Source organism: Nerophis lumbriciformis, linkage group LG11 (genome assembly GCF_033978685.3).
Source record: "Nerophis lumbriciformis linkage group LG11, RoL_Nlum_v2.1, whole genome shotgun sequence".
Taxonomy (NCBI): domain Eukaryota; kingdom Metazoa; phylum Chordata; class Actinopteri; order Syngnathiformes; family Syngnathidae; genus Nerophis; species Nerophis lumbriciformis.
In genome coordinates this window covers 38075593-38099046 of record NC_084558.2, presented here as the reverse complement: position 1 = coordinate 38099046, position 23454 = coordinate 38075593, and the positions used below count along the sequence as shown (strand labels likewise).

Below are 23454 nucleotides of genomic sequence, written 5' to 3'. Positions count from 1 at the left end.
ACGTATAAAATACTACACGGTCTAGCTCCGTCCTATCTTGTCGATTGTATTGTACCATATGTCCCGGCAAGAAATCTGCGTTCAAAGAACTCCGGCTTATTAGTGATTCCCAGAGCCCAAAAAAAGTCTGCGGGCTATAGAGCGTTTTCTATTCGGGCTCCAGTACTATGGAATGCCCTCCCGGTAACAATTAGAGATGCTACCTCAGTAGAAGCATTTAAGTCCCATCTTAAAAAACTCATTTGTATACTCTAGCCTTTAAATAGCCCCCCTGTTAGACCAGTTGATCTGCCGTTTCTTTTCTTTTCTCCTCTGCTCCCCTTTTCCTTGTGGAGGGGGGGGGGGGGCACAGGTCCGGTGGCCATGGATGAAGTGCTGGCTGTCCAGAGTCGGGACCCGGGGTGGACCGCTCGCCTGTGCATCGGCTGGGAACATCTCTGCGCTGCTGACCCGTCTCCGCTCGGGATGGTGTCCTGCTGGCCCCACTATGGACTGGACTCTTACTATTATGTTGGATCCACTATGGACTGGACTCTCACAATATTATGTCAGACCCACTCGACATCCATTGCTTTCGGTCTCCCCTAGAGGGGGGGGGTTACCCACATATGCGGTCCTCTCCAAGGTTTCTCATAGTCATTCACATCGACGTCCCACTGGGGTGAGTTTTTCCTTGCCCTTATGTGGGCTTTGTACCGAGGATGTCGTTGTGGCTTGTGCAGCCCTTTGAGACACTTGTGATTTAGGGCTATATAAATAAACATTGATTGATTGATTGATTGATTTTGTATTGATTACTGCAGCTGTGCACTGGATTCATTCACAAATACAAACTACAACCCACAAACACTTTAGAGTTAGGCTCCACCATCAGAATGTGTACTTAAACTTATAAAGATCATATGGATATTATTCAGTGAGTTGATTCACCAAAACTAACCTGTTATACAGGAGGAAAAAGCACACAGGACGTTTCAATTGTTCACAGACTGGTCGCGCTCATCAGAATGACAAGACACTTCCGGTCTGCAGGTGATAGCATTCAATTGGGAAGAAACGCCCTACTGCCCCCTACTGACCAATGTGAATACTGATAAATGTGTAATGACAGCTCCAAAAACGAATTCAAACCACAAAATAAACTAAATAAATCAACACAAAAATGTGACACATTATGGGTGGGTCACATATGCATGTACAGTAGATGGCAGTATTGTCCTGTTTAAAAGTGTCACAACATTGCTGTTTACGGCAGACGAACTGCTTTACGGTAGATGAAAACTTGATTGCTGTTGTTGTGTGTTGTTACCGCGCTTGGAGGACGTTAATGAAACTGCCTTACAATAAACCCACATAAGAAACCAAGAACTCGCCCTCGATCATTAGCTGTTTATATTGTGGGAAAGCAGACGTGTGAACAGGCTGTCAACACGTCACTCAGGTCCGCATGGAGCTGGAGGGGGCGTGGCCTCCAGCTCCGCCTTAATTTCGGGAGATTTTCGGGACAAAATTTGTCCCGGGAGGTTTTCGGGAGAGGCGCTGAATTTCGGGAGTCTCCCGGAAAATCCGGGAGGGTTGGCAAGTATGTCAATGACTGATAAAAAAAATGTCAGTATATTTTTGTCCGCTATGTCAGATTAAAATGTTTCTAAGTTGACATCCTCAAGTCAGAAATAAAGACCACCTTTCTAAAAACGTCTGTAAATAAAGTACATAAGGCACAGTCGACAAGCCAGGACACCTCATATTGTGTCATATTGTGTTAATTTGTATTTTTTTATTTGTTTTTTATTTTATTTTATTAATTTTTTTAATTTAAATTTTTTTGTATGTATATATATATATATATATATATATATATATATATATATATATATATATATATATATATTTTTTTTTATTTTTTTTTTATTTATTTATTTTTTTTCAATTTTATGGAATTATTTTGCTAACGTTACCGTTCGGAAATAATAACTTCAGAGACAAATGCTGGATTTATTCAACATAAGTGACCCTACACAACAGTAGGGGGAGCATAGAGGCCAACAAAAAGCATGCAATTGTTACGGAGTCCTGCTTTATTGCTTCTCTTCCTGTAAAACTCCTTCAGCCTGCAAAATACATAACACATTTTCATTATTTTAACCCTTTATAGGCTGGTATGGTTACATAATTTACACTATTTTATAAACGGCAACAACAAGAAAAATGCTTTCTATAATGTAATTTTTTTAAGTTGGTATTATTAGGTCCTGAAATGGGTCAAATATTGATATAAATTTTCAATGTTTTTATATTTCCCGCAATTTTCAGATTTTAATTTGTTTTAAACTTGACATCCTCAAGTCAGAAATAAAGGCCACATTCATAAAAAACTGCTGTAAATGATAAGACACCCCGGCTTCAGCAGTGTACCAGCCAGGACACCTCATATTGTGTCAAGCGCTAGCATCAATGCTAACATTATCGTCCAGAAATAATTATTTCAGAGGCAAGTGCTGGATTTATTCAACATAAGTGACCCGACACTAGAGTAGGGGGAGCCAAAAACAAACCTCACAATTGTTCCTTATTATTGCTTTATTGCACCTTTTTTTGTTTGTTTGTACAAAACCCAAAAGCAGTGAAGTTGTCACGTTGTGTAATTCGTAAATAAAAACAGAATACAATGATTTGCAAATCCTTTTCAACTTATATTCAATTGAATAGACTGCAAAGACAAGATATTTAATGTTCGAACTGAGAAACTTTTTTTTTTTTTTTTTTCAAATAATCATTAACTCAGAATTTAATGGCAGCAACACATTGCAAAAAAGTTGTCACAGGGGCATTTTTACCACTGTGTTACATGGCCTTTCCTTTTAACAACACTCAGTAAATGTTTGGGAACTGAGGAGACACATTTTTCCAGCTTTTCAGGTTGAATTATTTCCCATTCTTGATTGATGTACAGCTTAAGTTGTTCAACAGTCCGGGGTCTCCGTTGTGGTATTTTAGGCTTCATAATGCGCCACACATTTTCAATGGGAGACAGGTCTGGACTACAGGCAGGCCAGTCTAGTACCCGCACTCTTTCACTATGAAGTCACGCTGTTGTAACACGTGGCTTGGCATTGTCTTGCTGAAATAAGCAGGGGCGTCCATGATAACGTTGCTTGGATGGCGACATATGTTGCTCCAAAACCTGTATGTACCTTTCAGCATTAATGGTGCCTTCACAGATGTGTAAGTTACCCATACCATGGGCACTAATACACCCCCATACCATCACAGATGCTGGCTTTTGAACTTTGCGCCTATAACAATCCGGATGGTTCTTTTATACCCAATAATGGCATCCACCAGTTACCAATTATCCTGTTCACCTGTGGGATGTTCCAAAGAAGTGTTTGATGAGCATTCCTCAACTTTCTCAGTCTTTTTTGCCACTTGTGCCAGCTTTTTTGAAACATGTTGCAGGCATCAAATTCCAAATGAGCAAAAAATAACAAAGTTTTCCAGTTCGAACGTTAAGTATCTTGTCTTTGCAGTCTATTCAATTGAATATAGGTTGAAAAGGATTTGCAAATCATTGTATTCTGTTTTTATTTACGATTCACACAACGTGCCAACTTCACTGGTTTTGGGTTTTGTACAAAAACAAAATTGCAAGTCACTGTTCGATGTGATGGATTTACTTCCAAACATAAAGTGTCTGCCCACTGATGTGTAACCTTGAGCTTGTTTTGATTCCGCTCCTCTTTTATTCATCTTGTTTCCTTTCAAGCAGCAGTAATTATACTTTACAAACTGTAAACGTAAGATCAGATAAACACTTTAATTCATTTTTGCATTTTTAACCCTGGCACAAATTGAAGTTCTCCCGTTCTGGTCAAAGTGAGAAAATTAATGGCGTGTTTATCATTCGCATTTTAATCTGATTATTGATGAAAGACTCATTTCATATTTAAGGAAGCGTTTTTTTCATGCATTTTCCCCCATTCATCTGCCTTAGCTGTTTTATTTTTCCTTTATTATTTGTGTTTGCCTTAAAGCGTCACCTTTTTATTTATTTATAGAGCAGATGTCTAAGCAAGAAGAGAAATTGGAAGCTCAAAAGTCAAACAATTTTTTACAGAGGAAATCATCTGTTCCAGGGTCAAACTGTCTCGATAATAAAACCCTTTATCACATTTTTATCGGAGGACGTTCCAGTTCTGTGTCTTCGGGTTGGTGCGGGGGCCGGCAACCCAAAATGTTGAAAGAGCCATATTGGACCGCAAATACAAAAAAGTAATCTGTATGGAGCCGCAAAAAAATTAAAGTCTTATATAAGTGTTATAATGATGGCAACATGTGATGTAAGGGTCTATATTAGTCTACTATCAAAATGAGTGTAAATGTCTTATGTGTTATACTGAAGACAACACATGATATAAGTGGCTAATTAGCTTTATTAGCCTACTATCAAAATTACTTAAAGTCTTACATGTGTGAAAATGAAGACGACACATGATATAAGTGTCTATATTAGTTATATTAGCCTACTATCAAAATGACTATGTGCCGCAGGCTGACGCAAATCTTCTTTGACAGAAATGTTGAAATGTAATTTCATTTATTCGACACATTTTTACAACATTGGAAAACATTACTAAAAACTTCTCAGAGGGCGAGATAACTCCTGGAAATGACTGTCTTAGAATGGCCAAAGGTATAGATGTGTGTGTCCAAGTTAAAGGAAACGTCTGTCTTTTCTATATATATATATATATATATAGTATATATATTTTTTTATTTTTATATATATATATATATATATATATATATATATATATATATATATATATATATATATATATATATATATATATATATATATATATATATATATATATATATATATATATATATATATATATAGCTGAGGTTACTGTGGTTTATCCGTTAGACAGTGCTCAATACCGGGGTAGAGCGTAATATTCGTTAGGTCAGGAAAAAACATGGAGGCTGTTTCATCCCTACAAGCCTGTTTTGCAAGTTTCCCTGCTCTTCAAATCCCCTGCGAAACAGGCTTGTAGGGATGAAATAGCCTCTGAGTTTTTTCTTGCAAGTTTCCCTGCTTTTCAGGGGATTTGAAGAGCAGGGAAACCTTCAAAACAGGCTTGTGGGGATGGAATAGCCTCCGTGTTTTTTCTTGACCTAACGAATATATATATATATGTATATATATATATATATATATATATATATATATATATATATATATATATATATATATATATATATATATATATATATATATATATATATGTCTTAATAAGGTTATCCAAAAAATAGTGCTCGATACCGTAGTAGAGCGCAATATATGTATGTGTGGGGAAAAAAATCACAAGACTATTTCATCTCTACAGGCCTGTTTCATGAGGGGGGGTACCCTCAATCATCAGGAGATTTTAATGGGAGCATTCACATACCATGGTTTATATAGGGCACAGAGTGGGTGGGTACAGGCTGGCGTAGGGGCGTGGTGATTGGCTCATGTGTTACCTAGGAGGTGTTTCCGTCTGTGGCGGCATGCTGTTACAATTTCGCTGCGCTTGTTGAGGGATGACAGGTCTGGACGGTAAATAATAAACAGTTTCTCTTTCAAGCATAGGTTGCATCTTTTATTACCACTATTGTAAGGTGTGCTGGATGCAAGAATTTGCCATGTTATTGAATATTCAACATTATTGTCTTTGAGGTCCCAAATGTGTTTGCTGAGTTCTGTGGTATTTCGCAGGTTTTGGTTCCTGAAAGAAGCCTTGTGATTGTTCCATCTGGTTTTGAATTCTCCCTCGGTTAATCCTACATATGTGTCGGATGTGTTAATGTCCTTGCGTATTACCTTAGATTGGTAGACAACTGATGTTTGTAAGCACCCCCCATTGAGAGGGTAATCATGTTTCTTTCGACAGTTACAGCCTTTGTTGGTTTTGGAGTCGCTCTGTCCGGGGGTCGACGGCTCATTTGCAATTGTTTTGTTGTGGTTTGAGATGATTTGTCGTATATTGTTCATGCAGCTGTAGCTCAATTTAATGTTGTTCTTGTTGAATACTTTTCTTAGGGTGTTGTCTTTGGGAAAGTGTTTGTCAATCAGATTGAGGAATTTGTGTCCAATGTTAGTTGAGACGTTTTTGCTGTATGGGGGGTTGTACCAGATGATGTCGTTTCGTTTTCTGTTCTTTTTTGGCTGGTTTCCTGGCGTGGGTTCATAGGTGAGGGTGAAATTGTATCCGCTTTCATCAATAATGTTGAATATTCAATAACATGGCAAATTCTTGCATCCAGCACACCTTACAATAGTGGTAATAAAAGATGCAACCTATGCTTGAAAGAGAAACTGTTTATTATTTACTGTCCAGACCTGTCATCCCTCAACAAGCGCAGAGAAATTGTAACAGCATGCCGCCACAGACGGAAACACCTCCTAGGTAACACGAGCCAATCACCACGCCCCTACGCCAGCCTGTACCCACCCACTCTGTGCCCTATATAAACCATGGTATGTGAATGCTCCCATTAAAATCTCCTGATGATTGAGGGTACCCCCCCTCATGAAACAGGCCTGTAGAGATGAAATAGTCTTGTGATTTTTTTTCCCCACACATACATATATATATATATATATATATATATATATACATATATATATATATATATATATATATATATATATATATATATATATATATATATATATATATATATATATATACCGTATTTTTCGGACTATAAGTCGCAATTTTTTTCATAGTTTGGCCGGTGCGACTTATACTCAGGAGCGACTTATGTGTGAAATGATTAACACATTACCGTAAAATATCAACTAATAATATTTAGCTCATTCACGTAAGAGACTAGACGTGTAAGATTTCATGGGATTTAGCGATTAGGAGTGACAGATTGTTTGGTAAACGTATAGCATGTTCTATATGTTATAGTTATTTGAATGACTCTTACCATAATATGTTACGTTACCATACCAGGCACGTTCTCAGTTGGTTATTTATGCCTCATATAACGTACACTTATTCAGCCTGTTGTTCACTATTTATTTTAAATCGCCTTTCAAATGTCTATTCTTGGTGTTGCGTTTTATCAAATAAATTTCCCCAAAAAATGCGACTTATACTCCAGTGCGACTTATATATGTTTTTTTCCTTCTTTATTATGCATTTTCGGCAGGTGCGACTTATACTCCGGTGCGACTTATACTCCGAAAAATACGGTATATATATATATATATATATATATATATATATATATATATATATATATATATATATATATATATATATATATATATATATATATATACAGTAGCCACCCACAGTATAGTTTGGCTGACTTTGGCATATTGACAGAAATTTGTATTAATGATGTAACAAATACTCTAAAAGTAATAATAACAAAACTGAAATAATGTAACATTACTCACCCTTTAATGACACTTGACACGGAGGAGTCGTTCGAAATTTCAAATTGTCCAGTATCGTCAAAAAAAGGAAGAAAGATGTCCGTTTGAATACAACTTGAGGAAATTAACAAGTCAACAACAAGTTTTTGGCTAGGTTTGTGTTTCCATGCGAGTCGTTAGCTGTTATGCTACATGCTATGTACGGTTTAAAACATTTTAATACAAGAATGCAGTGGCTATTGTATTGCTCATATTGTACACAAGAGAAGTTCCACTTGGCGTTCTATGGTTAGCGTCACACTTTTCCATCTATATGTAATTCATTGTGTGACCTACAAAAAAAACTCTGCACACAAAGCAGCGTGCTGGATAATAAAGTTAGTTACTATTGTTACATGTATTGGATGTAAAAAAAGACAATAGCTCAATGAGTTTGTGAGGGTCTTGTGAACTTTTATAGGGCGGTCAGGTTGAAGGCCAAGCGTAACGGAGAGCATCAAAGCTCATATTCCTTCTCCTCATCTAATCCTATTAAGGCTCATGCTTCAGGAAATAGCAGCGCCTGCCGGTAATGAAGAAGTAGATTAACCAAGCGACAAAATAGCAGCCCTGTTTTCTCCTCCAGTAATCTCTGAATCATCATTGCTTATCTTATAGAGATGTTTCATTTTTTTGCTTTAATATTTTGGCTATCCAAAAGAGCGTAGATGGATGCGTGATATTATATACGAACAAATTACTCTTCCTCTATTGCAGGGGTCGGCAACCCGCCGATCTAGAGCCGCATGCGGCTCTTCAGCGCCGTCCTAGTGGCTCTCTGGAGCTTATTCAAAAATGTATGAAAAATGGAAAAAGATGAGGGGGAAAAAATATATGTTTTGTTTTAATATGGTTTCTGTAGGACAAACATGACACAAACCTCTCTAATTGTTATAAAGCATACTGTTTATATTAAACATGCTTCACTGATTCGAGTATTTGGCGAGCGCCGTTTTGTCCTACTAATTTTGGCGGTCCTTGAACTCACCGTCGTTTGTTAACATGGAAAATTTCTCCGACTTTCTAGGACGTGTTTTATGCCACTTCTTTTTCCGTCTCATTTTGTCCATCAAACGTTTAACGTTGTGCATGAATGCACAAAGGTGAGTTTTGTTGATGTTATTGACTTGTGTGGAGTGCTAATCAGGCATATTTGGTCACTCATGACTGCAAGCTAATCGATGCTAACATGCTATTTAGGCTAGCTATATGTACATATTGCATCATTATGCCTCGTGTGTAGGTATATTTGAGCTCATTTAGTTTCCTTTAAGTCATTTTAATTCAATTTATATCTCATGACACACTATCTGTATGTAATATGGCTTTTAATTTTTTGCGGCTCCAGACAGATTTGTTTTTGTATTTTTGGTCCAATGGGGCAGGGCCGACATCCGGGCAACTGAGCTACATACGGGTTCTTCGAGCCATAGCAACCTGACTGGCGTTGAAAACAAACCGTCGCCATTACTCTTTAACCTGTCGACCTGCGCTGATTAAACCCGTCATTCTGCCTCCAAAATGCCAAAAAACTGTGTTGTTTTTGGTTGTGCAAACCACAACTGGAAACAGGGAAAACAAAGGTCGTATTTTGTTCTGCCAAAGCGTGCTAAAAGCCCACAGAGACGAGACAAATGGCTCGCAGCTTTACACCGGGAAAACGAGGACGGTTCTCACTGGAGTCCCCCAAAATCCCGGGTCGTGTGTTCGGATCACTTCGTTTCTGGTAAATATAAGGAACAAAAATCCACCTTCTTAACCACAACTTGGTCCATGCTAATGTTGAACCCGTTGAATTTTTACTGAATAACGTTCGACAGCTGAAGTTGTTGTTGTTGTTGCACAACAATAACATACGGTATAAAGGCTATTTCCAGTAATTCAGCAAATAATAAATCATAATACTGAACTGAATTTGAATGAGCTCTCTACAGATATAATAAATATACAGATACTGGTAGCCACCATGTCATCCTTATTATCATTTATCAACATACCTTGGGTGATTTAACAATTTGTATGTGATTTATTCGTTATATAACAACCGAAGCCAACAACCGACCTGGTGCGCTTGTGAGGTAGACATAAAGATTTCCAAATTCCATGTCCGGCCATTGTGTAGGATTATCAGTCCACGCATCTGCTGGAAGGCGGTAAGGGCAGTCGTTTAATCCAACTACAGAACATTTTAACTCGTATCTTAACCTAGCCTCACTGGAAAGACTATTTACATAATCATACGCCATTTAGAACAGTTTAAAATGCCGTGAAACCTCGTTAAATGCCTTTTCTGTCAATGCTGTGTTCGCTGTGAGCTGGTTTGTTTTCAACGAATTCAATATGGCGACCGCGTTGCTAGGGGATTGGAGGGCGGAAGTGACGTAGGTCCGCCCTCGCCCATATGGCTCTTTCAACATTTTGGGTTGCCGACCCCTGCTCTATTGTATGTATGTATAAATATATATTTTTTTTATCAAGTAACACTTAAATTTTCACACTTGTAATAGCTTGGGAAATGTATTAAGCTTTTTTTTTTTTAGAAAGTTAAGTAAGCATTAAATTAAGTTGTAGTGCAGGAGCTGTGATGGAATCATTTGTGTTGGTTCTCTGCTGCCACCTGTTGGAGAGTAGCCACCAACACTCACTCTTCAGGGTGTCGTCCAACTAAATGAAGTCCGATTTAAATTATAGTTGGACCGTTGTTAATTTAACTTCGACACATGTAAGACGTTTAAGATGTTTTTCTGACAAATATAAGATGTAAAGTGCACTCTTCGAACGCAGCAAATGTGACATCACCCAAAATGGCACCGCCCTTTTTGGGGAATATACGGCAATTAATAATACTATACTATACTAAACTGTATTAATATATTATTCCTTAATACTCAACAGTCGTATTGCCATGTTTTGGATTACCATAAGATGAACCATTTCAATTAATTACTCGGAAGCTCCAAATGTAGTTTTTCCTATTTCCCAGCAGTATTGAACGCACCATTATCTAAAAGCTGCTGCGTGTCACCGATACGAAGTTAAACATTTGACAACAAAAATATGTAAGACCAGAAACGGATAGTATAGTGGTTTAATAAAACATTTTAACAAATTGTATGTCACAATTAGAAAGTGAATCGTTTTGATTTGTATTTCTGGTCTTGTCCTCCTCGTTTGATTGATTGCTTGATTGATTGAGACTTGTATTAGTAGATTGCACAGTACAGTACATATTCCGTACAATTGACCACTAAATGGTAACACCCGAATACGTTTTTCAACTTGTTTAAGTCAGGGTCCACGTTAATCAATTCATCTGGACCGAAGGGTGACACGGCAGTGCGGCTGGATCAAAAGAGAGCGAGCGTCATTATACAGGACTGCAGTACCTGGAGGAGGTCAAGTAAAAAAAAATGAGGCTCTCCTAATTTTATTCCTCCTTTCTGTCTCTGGTGTGCTAAGTCAGGACAGCACACCCTGACCATAAAAAGAGATGTTTGTGTGTAAGTGTCTGGAATGACAACAGGTAGTATCATAAATGTTGGCATTAAGCTAAACATGTAGTCTCTTCTCAAGGAAAGGGCTATCACTTTTTGACTTTTTTTTTTTTTGCAATCCGAAGTCCCAATTAGGGCCTCTTTCCTACGAGAAATGATGCAATCCACCTCCGCCTTATCTTATGTGCTCAAACTGAAATACTATATGCTTGAACTTGGTGGTTTGCTTTCTCCAAGGTGAATATAAACCTTCACCATAAGCAAAACATGAGTTAATTCACTTCAGTATAAAACGTAAAATGAGTGGCTTTAATGGCAGTCCCTCCCTTGTGGGGACCCACGTGCATACGCAAGAGATCTTTGAAAGAAGTATTTGAGAGTGAATGCTATTATTTATTAATGTATCTAATATATATTGCTGTTGAATCTTTGAGGGAAATTAAATAATTTGTTTTTCCAAACACAGCTTTTTTAACATAACGTTGTTTGGCCGCGTGCATGTGCTGTCTCGGTATCCGCCTTAGCCGTGACATCCATCCATCCATTTTCTACCGCTTGTCCCTTTTGGGGTCGCGGGGGGTGCCGGAGCCTATCTCAGCTGCATTCGGCATACGGTAGCTTAAAAATGCATTTCTAACCAGTTTTGAATTTTTCTGACCTTTTTAAAAAGTTAAAGTTCCAATGATTGTCACACACACACTAGGTGTGGCGAAATTATTCTCTGCATTTGACCCATCACCCTTGATTACCCCCTGGGAGGCGAGGGGAGCAGTGAGCAGCAGCAGCGGTGGCCGCGCTCGGGAATCATTTTTGGTGATTTAACCCCCAATTCCAACCCTTGATGCTGAGTGCCAAACAGGGAGGTAATGGGTCCCATTTTTATAGTATTTGGTATTAGGGATGTCCGATAATGGCTTTTTGCAGATATCCGATATTGTCCAACTCTTTAATTACCGATGCCGATATCAACCGATATATACAGTCGTGGAATTAACACATTATTATGCCTAATTTGGACAACCAGGTATGGTGAAGATGAGGTACTTTTTAAAAAAAATTATAAATTAAAAACATTTTCTTGAATAAAAAAAGAAAGTAAAACAATATAAAAATAGTTACTAGTAATTAATGAAAATGAGTAAAATGAACTGTTAAAGGTTAGTACTATTAGTGGACTAGCAGCACACACAATCATGTGTGCTTACGGACTGTATCCCTTGCAGATTGTATTGATATATATTGATATATAATGTAGGAACCAGAATATTAATAACAGAAAGAAACAACCCTTTTGTGTGAATGAGTGTAAATGGGGTAAGGAGGTTTTTTGGGTTGGTGCACTAAATGTAAGTGTATCTTGTGTTTTTTATGTTGATTTAATAAAAAAAATAAAAAAAATAAAACGATACCGATAATAAAAAAAAACGATACAGATAATTTCCGATACTACATTTTAACGCATTTATCGGCCGATAATATCGGCAAGCCGATATTATCTGACATCTCTATTTGGTATGACTCGACCGGGGTTTGAACTCACAACCTACCGATCTCAGGGCGGACACTCTGACAGATTTAAAGGGGAACATTATCACAATTTCAGAATGGTTAAAACCATTAAAAATCAGTTCCCAGTGGCTTATTATATTTTTCAAAGTTTTTGTAAAAATTTTACCCATCACGCAATATCCCTAAAAAAGCTTCAAAGTGCCTGATTTTAACCATCGTTATAAACACCCGTCCATTTTCCTGTGACGTCACATAGTGAATATAAACAAACATGGCGGAAAGAACAGCAAGATATAGCGACATTAGCTCGGATTCAGACTCGGATTTCAGCGGCTTAAGAGATTCAACAGATTACGAATGTATTGAAACGGATGGTTGTAGTGTGGAGGCAGGTAGCGAAAACGAAATTGAAGAAGAAACTGAAGCTATTGAGCCATATCGGTTTGAACCGTATGCAAGCGAAACCAACGAAAACGACACGGCAGCCAGCGACACGGGAGAAAGAGAGGACGAATTCGGCGATCGCCTTCTAACCAACGATTGGTATGTGTTTGTTCGGCATTAAAAGAAACTAACAACTATGAACTAGGTTTACAGCATATGAAATACATTTGGCAACAACATGCACTTTGAGAGTACAGACAGCCCAATTTTCATCAATTAATATATTCTGTAGGCATACCCTCATCCGCTGATCTGTCCAGTTTTGGAGTTGATGTCAGCAGGCCAGGGAAGCTAGGGTCGATATTCTTCTCTTGATCATCTTCGGTGGCATAAGGGACGGTGTGAGCCAAGACATCCAGGGGGGTTTAGCTCGCTCGTCTGCGGGAACAAACTGCCGCCATTGCTTGCCGTGCTACCGAGGTCCTTTGTCCCTGAATTGCTCACACACTCCGGCAGATTCAACGGGGGTCTGGTGGCAGATTTCTTTGACTTTATCGTTGGAAATGCATCTGCTTTGAGTGTCGCAGGATATCCACACATTCTTGCCATCTCTGTCGTAGCATAGCTTTCGTCGTAAAGCATGCAGAACAAACGTCCAATTTCTTGCCACTTTCGCATCTTTGGGCCACTGGTGCAACTTGAATCCGTCCCTGTTCGTGTTGTTACACCCTCCGACAACACACCGACGAGGCATGATGTCTCCAAGGTACGGAAAACAGTCGAAAAAACGGAAAATAACAGAGCTGATTTGACTCTGTGTTTGAGAAAATGGCGGATTGCTTCCCGAGAGCGAATATTAGAAAGGCGTTTAGTTCGCCAAAATTCACCCATTTAGAGTTCGGAAATCGGTTAAAAAAATATATGGTCTTTTTTCTGCAACATCAAGGTATATATTGACGCTTACATAGGTCTGGTGATAATGTTCCCCTTTAAAGATAGCGTGTCATTCAGGGATACTTGGAAAAATTAAGATTTTTCAAGGATGCTCTGAATATTGACAGACTTCCATCTAATACATGATAAAATAAGAACAAAATCCAGTTATATTTATCCAATTTATTAATAACAAAAAGCTTTTAAAAGTGTTTTTTTTTTAGTCGTTACTACTTGGCTTCCTCTTTGGAGAAGTTCTTGATCATCTCCTCCTTCTTGGCCTGCAGACGCTCTTCTCTGCGTTTGCGAGCCTCCCTCGTCTTTGTACGGCGAGCCTCGGCCTGGTCACTGGATGATCACAACACAGCAAAAACAGTTAACAAGTGCACGGGTTCCTAAATTGAGTTTTTACCAGGACTAGGACAGATCTGGTTGACTTACGACAGAAGCTTCTTGCGAGCCTTGTCCGCCTTCAGCTTGTGGATGTGCTCCATGAGGATGCGCTTGTTCTTGAACACGTTACCCTTGGCCTTCAGGTACAGACTGTGGTGCATGTGCCTGTCGATCTTCTTCGACTCCCTGTAGCGGCGGAGGAGACGCCGCAGGATCCTCATGCGCCGCATCCAAATCAGCTTCTCTGGCATACGGGCGTTGGCGGTACCCTTCCGCTTACCTGCAGTGTGAGGAAGTGTCAAAAAAGTAGACTTCTGGGGGTTTTCTGTATATTTTGCTCATCATTCACAATCCCTATGTAAAACAAGAACACGTACGTCTTTCTTTTTTCATGCATTATAAATCGTAATATACAGCAAGTACGAGGTGGCTAACAATGCAGATAATGGGGTTAGTCTATTGCGCCCATAAAGCACTATAAAAAACATCCAAAAACCACCACCAATACTACATTTACATGTCGTGACCTGAATATTAACCAAGTGTCAGCGATATTGTTATTATAAGCGCTAAAGTGAAGGAACTACTTTTAGCGGCATTGTGATCATAGAGAGGCAACCATAGACATCTTCTAAGTAGATGCAGCATCGAGCGCTACTGCCTACTGCCGCTGACGGGACGCGAAGCCGCCATCTTGGAGTGGTGATCCGCCCCACTCAGTGCAATTCATTTGGCAGGAGCAATGAACTGTCAACGCATTTAATTCATCTTACCTCACTAAATACCACTGATTTTCACGCGTTTTTTTTGTCATACGTGTAGCCTTGATAAAGGACACATGTTTTGGCGTGTTTTATTATTCATAGTTTGCTTAACAGTAATAGAATATTCTTATATGCTATAAGTGACCAGATGTCCGAGATCAAAACTGGGAATATAATCCCAGAGAAGGGGGAAAAAACGGTCAGATATTTTTAAGTTCAAGAAACAATATGATTAGGTTATACATACATGTGTATATCCTACATAAACAATGTATGAATACATTAGATATATATATATCTTAGGGACCTATAGACTGTATCTCTGTTGCTGCAGCAACAGAGAGTTTATTCTGTCTTGACACTTTGTATTGATATTTTCTATTACATTCTTCCCTTAAATGATAATGTTTACAGTGATTGTTTTATAGGTATTTTTTATTTATGTCGCTTTGGATAAAAGCGTCTGCCAAATACTTAAACATAGATAAACACCTGAAAGTCTTTATATCAGCTATGACCACCAATGTGTTTCACTGGATTCAGAATAAAACCAAATTCTGTCTTACAATCTTTATCTTCATCATTTATTTCAACTTTGTAATTCAAGTATGACATTTTTAAATTTAATTAATTTAATTGACAAGCAATTCTATTATGGTCATACTCTTGTTTGCTAGCGGCTACGATTTCGGTACTATTGAAGATATTTGCTCCTTCTCAACTCTGTGGTAATATTCTTTTCACAAAATACGACCAATAGTACGTTAATGTTAAATCTTACTTGTGAAAAGTAGTCCCCCGATTCCTATTTTCAACAGTCCGCTCATTTGAGCAGGAAAAAACTGAACACTTTGTTTTCTACCCGTCAACTGTCAGTTTAGGCTGCTCGCCGGCTCCTCATCACCACTTCAATATGGCCGCAGAATTTCTCGCGTCACAGCAGCCAATGCTGCGTCGACTTTTAAGATGTCTATGGAGGCAACTATCCTGCTCTTGACATACTGAGCCGCAGCATCGCCTTTGAGTTGGTAAAAGTTCATTCTAAATGTATAAATCATGCCTCTCACTTGTATAGTGGAAGGATGTTGCCATAAACCGAGAAGTTGGTCAATTTTGACATTCACCTTAGACCAGGAGATGTTCACAGACACGGAAAGACTCGTTTGCGCCAACTTTTTAAAAACATTTTTATTATGGATTATGATTAATTTTTAATGTCATCGGAAAGGTATGAATATCCCATCAGTCAGCATCTCAATGAGAGTAGACATTGTACAGTAAGTGATTGTTTTATGTTCGTAGTGAATATTCCTTGGTTTAACACTTAGCAATACTGCTACTTGCTGGATCTGCTTATCACTCAGGTTCTAAAATTTGTAGCTCCTCCTCCTTATGTTCAGGCTCAAAAAGATAAGGTTCTGGATCATCTTGTGTCCCAAAGTACTCGTTGTTGGCGCTCATTGAAGTCAGGCATGATTAGTAGACGTGTTGTTGTTGAAGGTAAAAGTGAATGTTGTGATGCATCTGTAAAAATAAGCCGCAGCTGTATGCTTAAAATCACCAAAATAGGTTAATGTTATTATGAATGTGCCTGTTAGTAGATTACATATATACTTACAGCTAGAGATGTCCGATAATGGCTTTTTCGCCGATATTCCGATATTGTCCAACTCTTAATTACCGATTCCGATATCAACCAACACCGATATATACAGTCGTGGAATTAACACATTATTATGCCTATTTTTGCCCCGCTGGATGCATTAAACAATGTAACAAGGTTTTCCAAAATAAATCAACTCAAGTTATGGAAAAAAATGCCAACATGGCACTGCCATATTTATTATTGAAGTCACAAAGTGCATTCTTTTTTTTAACATGCCTCAAAACAGCAGCTTGGAATTTGGGACATGCTCTCCCTGAGAGAGCATGAGAAGGTTGAGGGGGGCGGGGGCAGCGGGGGGTGTATATTGTAGCGTCCCGGAAGAGTTAGTGCTGCAAGGGCTTCTGGGTATTTGTTCTGTTGTGTTACGGTGCGGATGTTCTCCCGAAATGTGTTTGTCATTCTTGTTTGGTGTGGGTTCACGGTGTGGCGTATATGTGTAACAGTGTTAAAGTTGTTTATACGGCCACCCTCAGTGTGACGTGTATTGCTGTTGACCAAGTATGCAGGGCATTCACTTGTGTGTGTATAAAGTTTGGTGTGGGTTCACAGTGTGGCGTATATTTGTAACAGTGTTAAAAGTTGTTTATACGGCCACCTTCAGTGTGACCTGTCGGGCTGTTTACCAAGTATGCCTTGCATTCACTTGTGTGTGTGAAAAGCCGTAGATATTATGTGATTGGGCCGGCACGCAAAGGCAGTGCCTTTAAGGTTTATTGGCGCTCTGTACTTCTCCCTACGTCCGTGTACACAGCGGCGTTTTAAAAAGTTTATATTATCGGACACCTCTACTTACAGCGTGTGTATAAAATGTTCATGGAGTTTTTCAGAGCGCTTTATAGGCGTAAAAGAGCGAATTCCATTACCTTCATTGTTAGCTGACTCTTGCTAGCATTTATTTACTCGTTAGATTGCATTTAAAAAAACATGTTCTTGTCTCATTAAGATTGTGAATAATTGGCAAAATCCCCCCCATTAAAAGCAATCAAGCAAAGCCACCCACCATAGCCCATGTGACGACCCTTGCGGCGTGCCAGCGTGTTTTTACGGCAGCGAGCGCGGGAATGGACCGCCACTGGTTTCCTGATGATCAAGCCATCCTTCACCAGCTTGCGGACCTGCTGGCCTGTCAAACAAATATTGGGCAAAGTCTGTGATTAAACGGCGACATAGTAACGACATTTCGGCTGTACGGCAATAAACTTACGGGAGTTGGCATTGGCAATCTCATTGGTCTCGTTGGGATCCAACCACACCTTCTTTTTGCCACAGGATAAGACGCTGGCCGCCAGGCGCTTCTGCAGCCTGAGCATACTGGGTAAACAGGTTTAAAATGGGACGTTATTACTTGCAATTACACCTCATTAATGTGATCCAAACATACTGAATGCATTCAAAGCTTAGCTTTTAGGAGTGCACAGCCTCGTATACAAAGTCTGTGTGGATACAAGCGCTCCGGTTTAACTGGCGTCAAAAGTGCAGGCTTTAAACTGTCTTGAAATGGTGTAAATCAGTCAGACAAAACCCACCTTATAAACAAATCGATTGACCATGATTCTGTAATTATTGCACGCATTTGGTGTAGGGCGTCATAGGAAAATTACACCGTCTCGCTATTGGCGGACAAAAAAATCTTGTCATCAGTCATTCACAGCAGTACAGCCAGTTTGGTTGCAGAGAGAAAAAGGGCGGGGGTAAGCCAACACTGCCATGACGCCAAGTGGCCAACTGACACAAACGCACATCAGGGCCTACACAGACCTGGCCCCAGTCTATGTTATATTCTGTTTTCTTTTGGTGGAGAAAAAATTAATGCGAAAGATGATTATTTTGTGTCTACAGAGTAAACCAACTGCCCGAGGCCTCGCCTGGCTTTGAAGGTAAACTACTATAGAAATCTGTTGTAGTGCTGGGCGATATGGGAAAATAAATTATTATGAAATTATCATGATTTTATTTTTCATATCATCCAATTTCGATTAACACAAAGTAGGGGTGCAGCTATCAATTATTTTATTTGATTAATTTAATAATCTGATCACACTATTTTAGCCTTGATGCTTATTTTTTGGCTTGCCATAACTTTTATTCTTTTTTTCCCTATTAATTGCACATCATCAACATTGGAATAGCATTTTTAAAATGTGTGCATAAATTTAAAAAAATGTTTCTTTCAAATCTCCCCGATACGAGCTGTGTCCCAATTCAGTGTCTGCATCCTTAGGAGGACCCGGCCTACGCAGCCTCAGAAGGCTGGACCTTCGGAAGCACCGCTGAAGGATGCGTCACCCGTTGTTAAATGGGACAGTCTAGCCTGCGGAGGATACTTACATTTGAAAGTGTATTCACTGCCGCTGCTTGTATTTGCCGCCATCGTCAAAAAGATATGGGTTGAACAAAGGCTCGGGGATATGGGTGGCCATGAAGGATAGTCGCGGTGCATCCTCTGAATACAGGGAAAAGGAGGGCGCATTCGTCGGCTGCATTTAGAGGAGCCTTTGAATTTGAATGAATTGGGACAGCCTTCGTGCAGCATTGTGACGTAAGCGGCCTTCAAATTCGCCCTTTGAAGGATGCAGACCCTAAATTGGGACACAGCTACAGATCACGGCACACTACGTGCGCTCCATTGAAGTGGCCGTGCGAAATCTACGTCCAGATATTTAAAGTTCCGGGAACTCCATGCGGTCCAGGTTTTATCAATTTGTATTACTGGTAGTTACACTCAAACGATTTATCGTATCATCAGAATTTAAACTACGGCTGGGCGATATGGCCTTTTATTAATATCTCTATATTTTTAGGCCAAGTCACGATACACGATATATATCTCGATATTTTGCCTTAGCCTTGAATGAACACTTGATGCATATAATCACAGCAGTATGATGATTCTATGTGTCTACATTAAAACATTCTTGTTCATACTGCATTAATATATGCTCATTTTAAACTTTCATGCAGAGAGGGAAATCACAACTAAGTCAATTTATAAAAACTGTATTAAACTGTTATTAAGCAGTGGCACAAACATTCATGTCATTTCAAAACAGAAAGTGCAGGATTGTCAGAGACATTTTAAAACAAGCTATTAGTGCACTTTTGTGCATGATGTCACTAAGATGACATCAAAACAACACTAAATTAAAGTGCACTTTTTGTACAGAACGCCGCTACAATAGTTAAAAACAAAGTGCACTTTTGTGCATGATGTCACACAAGATATTTCAAAAACTGTCAAATAAAAATGAGCTGCATAATAGATATCTTATCTTCTCCTGTTTTAAACTATTTTTTTTCATACGGTGTTGATGTGGAAATGGTTGCTTGGGCATTTTGTTGGTGTGGCACCGAACGGAGATGTTGACATGCGGAGTTTCAAGCACTCTTCATTCTCTAGCGGGTGACTTTTCTAATGATGTTACAAATTAGCAGTGGTGCTACTTTTTGTAGCAAATATGTTTCTCAGATGCGGGCCGAATGGGCCGCAGCGGTACTCAGTTGCAACACAATTTTCCACCACTTGTGGCAGTAATGACAATATCAAAAACAGAAGAAGTCAGAAGCTAAAGTCATTGAGAAGTTGATTAAGCGCAAAAATGATGACTAAAGTCATATACTTTAATTTTATTGACAGTTTGAACACATCCATTATTTAGTTTATTTTAGCACAAAATTATTTTATGTAAATGTATTTTTCATCAGTTATTTGAATCCCTTCTTTTGCAGTATATTTTGTTAGTACTTATTTTTCTCATCAGCCTGACCTAAGCCTAATTTTTAATTGTTAAATAGTAAATTGGCCCTAGTGTGTGAATGTTGTCTGTCTATCTGTGTTGGCCCTGCAATGAGGTGGCAACTTGTCCAGAGTGTACGCCGCCTTCCGCCCAAATGCAGCTGAGATAGGCTCCAGCACGCCCCACGACCCCGAAAGGGACAAGCGGTAGAAAATGGATGGAAATACATAATCTTTGTGAATAAAACACATTGCTTCAAATCATTTGACAAGGTATTAAACTGCATGTTTTATTATTTAATACGATTCAAATCAAGAGTTGCTAATTCAGTGTTAATATTTGACTGGGCCCCGGGACCCTCAGTAGTGGAAAAGTTGGGCTCCGAGTTCAAAAAGGTTAAGAACCCCTGCTCAAAATATATAATATTACAGCATGGATTGTTTGCCACTAACTCAAAACATATGACCCTTTTTAGTATATATAATGGTCAAAATGTTGATCTACGAAACAATAAGTTAATTGCATTATAAATAAGTGCATGTCAATATGTACAATACAGAAAAGTTGGGGCTATGTTGTGACATGTCTGTGAAGCGAGCTGGCTAATTAGCATTGGGCCTCAACGCGCAATTTGGCCAAATCCTCGCTTTAATTCACATCAAGACTAAAGTGCCACCTTCACTAAGGTCTTTAACAATTCAGTTAATGGTGACGTAAACCTTTAGACCTTACAAACAGACCACATTTGATTATTAAACACCAAACTTACCTCATAGCTGCGGCTAGCTTGACGTACAGGGCGGAAGTAAAGCAGCGCGGTCGCTACCATTATAGCCGTCTACGTCTGTGCAATGGTCACATCTAGACATAATACCATATAAAGTCAGAATGTGTACACTTTTATCTAAATGTTTACATAATTAAGTATTCCAATAAATGTGTCCAATGTTATGGTGTTAAAAACAGTAGTACTGTTTTCAACATCCCCTCAAGACTGGGGGCAAATGGTACGCTCCATTTTAATGTAGTTATTTTCTTCAACCAGTAGAGAGCGCGCTGTAATGTCGGGAATCTATTGTCTGCAGGTGCACAATTATTTTAGAATTAGCAACATAAAGTGATATTCATGATTGCGTACACATTCTAAATTAAAAAAAAGGGGGGGGAGCCTTATTTAAAAGCAAAAAAATACAAAAATATCAATTTTTTTATGTAGAATATAAGATCTCGGAGTCGCTACCATTATAGCCATCGACGTCTGCGCAAATGTCACATCTGGATTTAACATCATATAAAGTCTGAATGTGTACACTTTCATCTAAATGTTTACATAATTAAGTATTCCAATAAATGTGTCCAATGTTATGGTGTTAAAAACAGTAGTACTGTTTTCAACATCCCCTCAAGACTGGGGGCAAATGGTACGCTCCATTTTAATGTAGTTATTTTCTTCGCCAGTAGAAAGCGCTCTGTAGTGTCGGGAATCTTTTGTCTGCAGGTGCACAATTCTTCTTTTTAATAGCCTCTTTGACAGATCCAGCAGCATAAAGTGATATCCATGATTGCATACACATTCTAAAAATAAAATAAAAAAGGCCTTATTTAAAAGCAAAAAAGTACAAAAATATCAATTTTTTAAATGTAAAATAGAAGATCTAATCAACCATTATTTTTAATCTACAAAGAGAATAATAAATATTGTATAATAATAGATACATCTTCTATTCAGTGTATCTCATAAAATACTAACTGTGGTATCGTATATCATCTTTCATTAACCTACTTATGTATGTACCCATTTATGTTGGCTCCCTTGAGAGATAATGACACTTATATTAGATGGGCCAATAGAGGGCGCACTCGTTAGGTTGGCTCCTGTTTACGTCACTTGGTGTTAGAAGGAGAGTGTAGTAGTGTACCACGCTTTCGATGTGTGTGAGGAAACAACAAATAGGAACAATTCCCGTGCAATGCATTCCTTTTGGAGATATAACATCTTATTGGCGACGAGGATGGGATATAACAAATATATGCAATATAACAAATATATATGAGATATAACACTAACCATAAAACGAAGCGTTTTAGTTTGTGTTGTAGACAAGTGTTAATATTTTAAAGACAGGTTTGGTACTGTTGATGCCAGTGAAGTAAACACCAGGTGAGGCATAGATACTTTTGGAGGGTTTTTTTTTTCTTCTTTTTTTTTTTACTTCAATTCATATGTGCAACTCTAATCATTGTTTATTTATATATATATACATACACACACACACACACACACACATATATATATATATATATATATATATATATATATATATATATATATATATATATATGTGTGTGTGTATATATATGTATATATGTATGTATCTATGTATGTGTGTATATATATATATATATATATATATATATATATGTATGTATCTATGTATGTGTATATATATATATATACATATATATATATATATATTAATATATATATATATACATATTAATATATTAGGGCTGCAACAACTAATCGATTAAAATCGATTATAAAAATATTTGGCGATTAATTTAGTCATCGATTCGTTGGATCTATGCGCAGAGGCTACTTTAAAAAAATTTTTTATAAACCTTTATTTATAAACTGCAACATTTACAAACAGCTGAGAAACAATAATCAAAATAGGTATGGTGTCAGTATGCTGTTTTTCCCCCCCAATAAAATACTGGAAAGGATAGAAATGTAGTTTGTGTCTTTTTATCCGTTTATTAATCGAAGTAATAATCGACAGATTAATCGATTATCAAAGTAGTTGTTAGTTGCAGCCCTAATATATATATATATATATATATATATATATATATATATATATATATATATATATATATATATATGTATATGTATATATATATATTTATATTTATATATATATATATATATGTGTGTGTGTGTGTGTATATATATATATATATATATATGTATATATATATATATATATATATACATATACATATATATATATATATATATATATATATATATATGTATATATTAGGGCTGCAACAACTAATCGATTAAATCGATTATAAAAATAGTTGGCGATTA

At 37.9% G+C, this 23454-nt stretch overlaps 1 protein-coding gene across 1 annotated transcript; it reads right to left on the bottom strand.

Annotated features, from left to right (window-relative positions):
- Positions 1-13968: 13968 nt before the first annotated feature.
- Positions 13969-21272, bottom strand: LOC133610417 (large ribosomal subunit protein eL19-like). The gene is made up of 5 exons (XM_061966661.2): positions 21127-21272; positions 17828-17934; positions 17624-17746; positions 14242-14473; positions 13969-14148 (listed from the first exon to the last, which is right to left on the bottom strand). The coding sequence occupies exons 1-5, from the start codon at positions 21129-21131 to the stop codon at positions 14031-14033; spliced, it is 585 nt and encodes a 194-aa protein (XP_061822645.1). The 5' UTR covers positions 21132-21272; the 3' UTR covers positions 13969-14030.
- Between the last annotated feature and the right edge of the window lie 2182 nt (positions 21273-23454).

Excerpts from the sequence above, each read along its gene's own strand:
- LOC133610417 (XM_061966661.2), bottom strand. Across the intron at positions 17,747-17,827 it reads GATTGCCAATGCCAACTCCC|GCCAGCAGGTCCGCAAGCTG; the intron begins GTAAGTTTATTG and ends TTTGTTTGACAG. Across the intron at positions 14,474-17,623 it reads GGGTCGTCACATGGGCTATG|GTAAGCGGAAGGGTACCGCC; the intron begins GTGGGTGGCTTT and ends CTCACACTGCAG.